This window comes from Gymnodraco acuticeps, unplaced genomic scaffold (genome assembly GCF_902827175.1).
Source record: "Gymnodraco acuticeps unplaced genomic scaffold, fGymAcu1.1, whole genome shotgun sequence".
NCBI lineage: Eukaryota > Metazoa > Chordata > Actinopteri > Perciformes > Bathydraconidae > Gymnodraco > Gymnodraco acuticeps.
Window position 1 is genome coordinate 89,435 of NW_022990611.1, and position 8,992 is coordinate 98,426.

At 38.9% G+C, this 8,992-nt stretch overlaps 1 protein-coding gene across 1 annotated transcript; it reads right to left on the reverse strand.

Annotated features, from left to right (window-relative positions):
• Positions 1 to 6,431: 6,431 nt before the first annotated feature.
• On the reverse strand, positions 6,432 to 8,986 carry LOC117554540. Its single transcript, XM_034228968.1, has 2 exons — positions 6,633 to 8,986; positions 6,432 to 6,533 (listed from the first exon to the last, which is right to left on the reverse strand). The coding sequence occupies exon 1, from the start codon at positions 8,197 to 8,199 to the stop codon at positions 7,105 to 7,107; it is 1,095 nt and encodes a 364-aa protein (XP_034084859.1). The 5' UTR covers positions 8,200 to 8,986; the 3' UTR covers positions 6,432 to 6,533; positions 6,633 to 7,104.
• Between the last annotated feature and the right edge of the window lie 6 nt (positions 8,987 to 8,992).

The window sequence follows — 8,992 nt, forward strand, 5'->3', positions numbered from 1 at the left end:
TATTTGTGTTCAACATGTAAGAAGTAGAAAGTACAGGTATTTGTGTTCAAAATGTAAGAAGTAGAAAGTACAGGTATTTGAGTTCAACATGTAAGAAGTAGAAAGTACAGGTATTTGAGTTCAACATGTAAGAGGTAGAAAGTACAGGTATTTGTGTTCAACATGTAAGAAGTAGAAAGTACAGGTATTTGAGTTCAACATGTAAGAAGTAGAAAGTACAGGTATTTGGGTTCAACATGTAAGAAGTAGAAAGTACAGGTATTTGTGTTCAACATGTAAGAAGTAGAAAGTACAGGTATTTGAGTTCAACATGTAAGAAGTAGAAAGTACAGGTATTTGTGTTCAACATGTAAGAAGTAGAAAGTACAGGTATTTGGGTTCAACATGTAAGAAGTAGAAAGTACAGGTATTTGTGTTCAACATGTAAGAAGTAGAAAGTACAGGTATTTGAGTTCAACATGTAAGAAGTAGAAAGTACAGGTATTTGAGTTCAACATGTAAGAAGTAGAAAGTACAGGTATTTGAGTTCAACATGTAAGAAGTAGAAAGTACAGGTATTGTGTTCAACATATAAGAAGTAGAAAGTACAGGTATTTGTGTTCAACATGTAAGAAGTAGAAAGTGCAGGTATTTGTGTTCAACATGTAAGAAGTAGAAAGTACAGGTATTTGTGTTCAACATGTAAGAAGTAGAAAGTACAGGTATTTGTGTTCAAAATGTAAGAAGTAGAAAGTACAGGTATTTGAGTTCAACATATAAGAAGTAGAAAGTACAGGTATTTGAGTTCAACATGTAAGAAGTAGAAAGTACAGGTATTTGTGGTCAACATGTAAGAAGTAGAAAGTACAGGTATTTGGGTTCAACATGTAAGAAGTAGAAAGTACAGGTATTTGGGTTCAACATGTAAGAAGTAGAAAGTACAGGTATTTGGGTTCAACATGTAAGAAGTAGAGAGTACAGGTATTTGTGTTCAACATGTAAGAATTCAAAGTAAAAAGTCGTCAGAAAAATAAGTAGTGGAGTAAAGTACTGATACCAGAAACAGGTACTTAAGTACAGTAACAAAGTATTTGTACTCCACTACTTCCATCTCTGTTCACATACTGCTTAGAAGTACAAATCCTGTAAGTGTGAAGCCTAAGAGCATACATACACTTCTTCGGTGTCTGGGCTTAAAATAAATGACATGTTTAGACGTTTTATGTGAAATGCTGTAACCTAAAGGGGAAACAACACCCAGAGCAACATGTGGTGACAGGTCGTACATTTATCGCCTTACTTTCATGTTTTGTAATGTTTTTATTTCAATCCTGTGGAAAACAGGTCAGTCACAGAGAATGTTGTATCATGTCAAGATTTTTCCCGAGCAGCTACAATGAAGCCTGGCAGCAGAAATATCTTTAACTTTATAAAACATCAATTGTAAATGTCATGTTTCAGCGTCAGCCCCTCCGAATCACAGAGAGAGGCTTCTTTCTTTTCATTTTCACCGCCGTTCGGCAATGATACCGGGAGAAATCCATCATAGGAAGGGCAGAGATAACAGCCCCTCACTGACAGCTGCCTCCACGGACCACAATGCATTGCAGAGACAAGATATGTTGCATTTTAGGCGAGGGCCACACAGCTCTTCATGTGACTGGTAAAACTCTCGCTGAGTTGCATTTCTCCTGTCATATATATCCCTGTAAATTCCTTCTTAGGAGAGATAAGGTAAACTAAATAATACCTACCTGAAATAGACTGATAAGTTGAGGGAAAGTTTATCTGCCAATTTCAACACTTTTTCACGGTATCTAGCCTATGAGGTTTTAAGATACATTTCCTCCTCAACCCCAATACAATGGTGGTGGATAACGTTTTCATTTTGGTTCTCACTGAATGGAAAAATGGATGTGGCAATGATACACAATTATGTTATTGTCAGAAAATCCCCTTTACAAAAACAGCAATGTCTTTGTCCAACTCTCAATAGTTTTTAACGTCTTTGTCCTCTTTGTGGCATATTTCCAACAATAAAAACATATGTATATAACATTAATATAAAGTAATGAAAGGGATAGCTTCCTATTTACTGAATTGTTTTGATCGCTTTAGATGACTATACAGCTCTCTGAAATGAATGTGCTGTGTAGTATTCAATTACAATACCAGTACAGTTCTCACTTTATATATTAAAAAAAAGCTATTTTAATACATGATTAGGTCAGTCCAAATCTACATTGTTTTAATTTACAAACATATAAACCTAACAATAGTCAATGTTGCATAAAGGGGCAACTTTTCATTGTGTGTAATGTGTATTCCTTCCTTCAGTTTTTGATTAATACACATTTTTGGGGTATATTGGAACACCTTAGTGCTTATACACTTTTTAAAAGGGAGGCGTGTGGTGCAGTGGGTTGAGCGTTGGTGTTCGGATCAGGGGCTCACAGGTTCAAACCCCACTGCAGACAGCATGTCGTCAGACACTTCAACCCAAATTGCTCCTGTGGGGATTGTCCACAGTATTGTAAGTCGCTTTGGATAAAAGCGTCTAACAAGTGACATGTAATGTTAAAGAAATTAGCAAATCAATTTGAGAAACAGTGTCCCCAATACTCTGGATAATCCACCTCACTGTGAACAGTTTTTTTTTTACAGGAACTTTTTCTCCAGCGTAAACTTGTTGCAATACAAAAAGTAGTTTACTGTGAGTTATGTGGATTGATCAGATCCCAGAAATGTTTTTCTGCAAAAGGGATGTTGTCATTGTCGTATTTTCTGTGTCATTTTTCAAAGCTGTGAAAACCACCAGCAAAATCCCATTTCCCTGAGGTAGGGGCGGAAATCTCAGAGGCGCATATCTTTAAAAAACCCAGGGAATAACAGTAATTTTCACATGTCATAGAAGAAAAGCAGGTGTAATTTAAGGCAAGACAACCCAGGCAAAAACATTGTTTGTTATATTCACTACAGTATATACATTTTTTGAGATTTTGCCTCCATAAAATGTCTTTTTTGAGACGTGGAAAAAAAACATCTAGAAAACATTGAGGTGTTTATCTTTCAATTTTTACTGTAGATTTATTTGAAAATGCACCATAAGTTTGCAGGAGAGAGTTTGTAGTGGATGCGGTGTGAAACGGGGAGCCTTTGATGCCATGATTTGGTGTGGGGGAGGAGTCTGGCGGCTGCGTTCTGGACACGCTGGAGTCTACTGAGGGATATGAGGGGCCGTACAGGCCATAATTCATACTGGTCCTCTCACGCACATACATTCTCCTTTTACATACATATATTTTCACTCTTACATACATACATTCTCCTTTTACATACATATATTTTCACTCTTACATACATACATTCTCCTTTACATACATATATTTTATAATATGCATGTCTGAAGGGAATATATGTATGCAAGAGAAGAATGTATGTATGTGTGAAGACAATATATGTATGTGAGAGAAGAATGTATGTATGTGTGAAGACAATATATGTATGCAAGTGAAGAATGTATGTATGTGTGAAGACAATATATGTATGTGAGAGAACAATGTATGTATGTGAGAGAGAAAGTATAGTGGAAACGGAAGGAGTATGGTTGAAACGGAAGGCAGGTCATTCTTGCGCTGTGATTGGCTCAGAAGGTCGAGCGGGGCGGGCTCATGTTCAGAACTTCTGATTTCAAATCAACATAACATGATGGAGGGAGATGAATCGCGTAGATTGCAGCAAGCATTAGGGGTTTTAAGGAACATTTAGTCAACCCCTGAAACTGTCACATCCCTGGCCAGGTGTCCTTGCGGGTGCGTTCGCTTTACTTATCAGAGCGTGCCGTAAGGGCGGTTACTCTTTGGTTTATAAACTCCCTCCTGGGACGGACTGATGCATTAGATCAGGGGTGCCCAATCGCGAGATGTGTCTAAAAATAGAACAACAATATTCAGTTTTATCGTTAATGTCCTATAACATAATCTTCCTGTGCCAGAATAATGCACTTGAACGCATCAAAGCTTTGTGATTTGCTGGCGTGACCCCATGTGTCGGGGCGTGGCTTGTGGGCACTAGTTTGCTGACGTTGTCCGTGTCAACAGGAGTGACAGTCCGCACACACAAAAGACCGCAATTATGGCAGAAGCAAAAAAGCCCAAAATATATAATTTTCACTCCGAGTGGGAGGATGATTATTTTTGTATCTATTCCAATTCAAAGTCCATCTGTCTCTCATCTGCAATGCGAGCGTGGCTTTATTGAAGAAGGGTCATTTAAGAGCGGCATTTCAAAACAGTGCACAAACGCTACGAGACGGAACTCCCTCCTAATTCTGCCCTACGCTCCCAAAAGGGGAGGGGCCTGAGAGGACAGCTAAATGCACAGCAGTCCATTTTCACCAGGCCCAACAACAAGAGAAGCATTTCAACAGGTTTTTGATATAATAAAAACTCAAGTTAAATACCGTTATTAATCAGCTGTAAGTTTTAGTTTATTTGAACTTATTCATTATAATTATTGTACAAAATGGTATAAGAATGCAAACTTAAATTGATTATAGTCTATTATCAATTCAGGTTAAGAAACTAGTGTTGCTTGCATCCTATTTTAAAGGCATTTCTTTTTATAATCTACTAAAATGCAACAAAAAAAAGGTTTGATTCTATTAATGTTGTCTTTTTTATTGCACTGTTGCAGCAGATTCCTGTGTAGCTTCAGATCTGAGTTGTCTTATTAGTAAGCCTAATTTATACTTTTGTAGCAACACTATTTTTATATAATGTCAAAGAAAGGGTTCAGAGTCTTTTCTTTTTTCCCTGTGTCATATGTGGCAGCACTGTTCAATGTTTCTTGAAGACATTACCCACTGTAGTATGTGACGTGTGGATAAACTCCAACTCTGTATCAACAACACTGTTGTGTAACTTCAGTTAAATACTTGTATGTGTGTAGATTAGAAAGAGATAAGATAAAGGATCTGCCGTATTTTATGAAGTATTAATCGTACAAAGGTCAGTTTTATACAAGTAGAAGTGTGTATTTACCTGGTAGTAGGCTGTCAGTAATGGCTACGCCCGTCTATTTGGACTGGTAGATCTCGGCAGACCGGCAACTTTAAAAGTAGCTCTCGGTTCAAAAAAGGTTGGGCACCCCTGCATTAGATTATGTGCTATATGGAGGGGACTTTGACAGAGTATTTCTCACAAAGTACACAGTAAAAGTACTTCAATGTATTGTTAGTAGCAGTCAAACTAGTACCGAGTCCAACAGTGTCAGTTTTATGAAGAACTTGTGGTAAAATATATTTGTAAAAAGAAAATGAAGAGCTACTGATTTGAAAAAACGGCTCTCTGTATAGTTTAAATCTCCTAACAATGTTGTCCATTTATTCTTCTCAATTCGAGTCCAACAGTGTCAGTTTTATTAAGAACTTTCAGTAAAAAATATTTGTAAAATATAAAGAGCAGCTGATTTGAAAAGACAAACGCGAGAGACGGCTGAGTGCCCGCAGTGCAGAATCGCTGTATAGTTTAAATCTCCTAACAATGTTGTCCATTTTAGACACATGCTTATTATATTTACAGCCTTAATAACATTCATTTTCTGGGCTCAATGTGTGTCTTGGCCGTTTTCATTGTGATCGCTAAATTCACCTTGTTTCCCCTTGTTTATAATTATGTTCAACGTTCCAAGCAAACGAGTGCTTTTGTTTTGAAATCACTTCCGCGAGTATCGCGCCCCCCCCCCCCCCTCGCTACAATGACCATTAGACCATTTAGTAAGGTAAAAAACAAAAACGCCTCGCAGACACTCTTCCGTTTACTTGTTTAATAAAGAAAAACAAGTGGTCCGTAGATACACGGAGTCATCTAACCCTAACCCTCTCCCTCCATTATGTTGATTTGAATCAGAAGTTCTGAACATGAGCCCGCCCCGCTCGACCTTCTGAGCCAATCACAGCGCAAGAATGACCTGCCTTCCGTTTCAACCATACTCCTTCCGTTTCCACTATACTTTCTCTCTCACATACATACATTCTTCTCTCACATACATATATTGTCTTCACACATACATACATTCTTCTCTCACATACATATATTGTCTTCACACATACATACATTCTTCTCTCACATACATATATTGTCTTCACACATACATACATTCTTCTCTCACATACATATATTGTCTTCACACATACATACATTCTTCTCTTGCATACATATATTCTCTTCAGACATGCATATTATAAAATATATGTATGTAAAAGGAGAATGTATGTATGTAAGAGTGAAAATATATGTATGTAAAAGGAGAATGTATGTATGTAAGAGTGAAAATATATGTATGTAAAAGGAGAATGTATGTATGTAAGAGTGAAAATATATGTATGTAAAAGGAGAATGTATGTATGTAAGAGTGAAAATATATGTATGTAAAAGGAGAATGTATGTGTAGCTCTTTTCACGACACAGACACAGGTCGGTTCTTTAAAACGGGCGTTTATTTCTTGGGAGTTTTCATCCTGTAGTCTTCCCTCTTCCGTTACGCCGTGAGAACTACAACACCGAAATGACACGCATACATAGCCAAACACATTAGCATATTGTGCTACACATATGAATGAAAACAAGAAAATGAAAACACAAAACAAATACCTCGTTGGCCGCTTGTCGTGAAAGGAGATTAATTTAGTTCCTTTTCTGCATAACTTCGTCACAGACCTCCCGTCACACTAAACTTTATCACAGACCTCAGCAGAGCTTCAAAAAGACGTCAACCCACATGGAGTTGTACAGTGTAACAGCAAAACACGCAATACCAGCACATGAACAAACATTAGTTCCTAGGCACAAGAAACACATACGCATATCGGCCCAAGATGTAAAACAAACTGTATTAAATCATGCCATATTTAACGATTATAAATAACATGAAATAAAGTATTCATTTATCCAATTGAACTATGACATTAACCGTGTTACTCCTTTTAATTAAGGCAACTTCGTTACGTCATTTACACTCCCACCAAATCACTCATTAACTCAAATGTGGGATTTCGTTCAAACAAAATGCAAAGAAACAGTCAAGTGTTTTCAGTGTGTATGACTATACTCTCATGTATGGGACTTAAGTGGCCTGAAGTAAGGTGACTACCTTATGAATAGGTCTTTCGAGGTAGACTAGTCTAGTGTGTGGTTTTCCTTTATCAAGTGTAGTGTTACTGACTAGTAACTTTAGCTTTCGCACCAAGCCGTCTGTTCCAGGGTGAGTTTCTACAACTCTGGCGAGCTTCCACTCATTTCTTGGTAGGTTGTCGTCTCGCAGAATGACAATGTCATCTACTTGTGAATTTTGTGATGCCTTTGGCCATTTCTGCCGCTGTTGGAGGTTTAGCAGGTATTCTCGTTTCCATCTTCGCCAGAACTCATTGGCTAAGAACTGCACTCTTCTCCATCTCTTGCGCAGATAGAGGTCTTCTTTACAGAACTCTCCAGGAGGGGGCAGAATAACTGATGACTTCATGGTTATTATGTGGTTGGGAGTGAGAGGCTCTGGACCAGTAGGATCGTGGAGGTGTTCAACACTTAACGGCCTGCTGTTAATTATTGCCATTGTTTCGTAAAGGAATGTTCTCAGAGTTGTGGTGTCTAGTCTGCTTGCAGACTTGTCTAACATGACTGTCAGAATGCTTCGAATCGTTCTGATTTGGCGTTCCCAGACTCCTCCCATATGGCTTGCTGAAGGAACATTCATTACAAATTCGCAACCAATTGCTCGTTGACGTTCCTGATCCATTCCTTTGAGCAACTCAGAAAACTCCCTCCTGGCACCAATGAAGTTTGTTCCTTGGTCGCATCGTAATTGGCGCACAGGTCCTCTGATTGCTACCATTGTTCGAAGTGCATTCATGAAGGCATCTGTCGTCAAATCGTCTAGCGTCTCTATATGCACCGCTCTGGAGCATAGGCAGGTAAACAACAATCCATATCGTTTTACCTCCTTTCTTCCTTCCTTCACAATAAAGGGACCAAAACAATCTATACCGCAGTAAGTAAACGGAGGGGATGTCTCGGTTCTGTCTTCTGGCAGATCGGCCATTTGTTGAGTCTCTGTGGTTCTTCTGTATTTCCTACATTTTACACACTTGTAGATGTGTGATGAAACTACATTTCCACATCCCAGGATCCATATTCCATTCGCACGTACCTCATTCATTGTCATGCCTCTTCCTTGGTGATGTACACGCTCATGATGATGTTTGACGAGCAAGGCGGACACATGAGCTTTCTTCGGAAGTATTGCAGGATGTTTTATGTCATGATGTAAGGCTGATTGAGATAGCCGTCCTCCCACCCTAAGAACATTGTTCTTGTCCAGGAAGGCATTCAACAGGTGTAGCTTGTTGTGCTTGTTCAAGGTGCTTCCCTTTTGAAGCTGAACTGTTTTAATTTCTTCGGTGAAGGCCTCTTCTTGCACCAGCTTGATAATAAAGATTTCTGCTTCTCTTCTTTCTGCAAGGTTAGTTGCTTCATTAGTTCTTGGCTGAAGTCTCCTGGATTCTCTGACAAATCTCTTGAGTCTTGCGACAGCTCTCACTGTCCTGGACCAGTCAGAAAACTTAGAGAAGCGGTTCAACAGTGAATTTTCTTCCTTAGTTTTGACTGTGTGAACATGAACTTTGCGAAGTTCAGGATCGTCTGTTTCCACTGCTCTCACCTTCTCTTCACATGGAAGGTTCAGCTGGAAAAGAAAGTCAGGTCCTTTTAGCCAGTTAGACTCTTTGAGCTGAACTGCGCTCAGCCCCCTTGAGGCGTAGTCGGCTGGGTTATTTTCAGAGCTGACATGTCGCCATTGTTCAGGGTTGGTGCTAGATCTTATGCGCTGGATACGGTTGGCAACAAACGTGTGGAACCTCTTGGCATCGTTGTTCAAGTAACCAAGGACTACCTTTGAGTCAGTCCAGTAATATTCTTGCAGGTTTTCAATCTCCAGCTCGCGTTTGATGACATCACCA

Excerpts from the sequence above, each read along its gene's own strand:
- LOC117554540 (XM_034228968.1), bottom strand. The coding sequence starts at position 8,199 with ATGACAATGAATGAGGTACGTGCGAATGGAATATGGATCCTGGGATGT.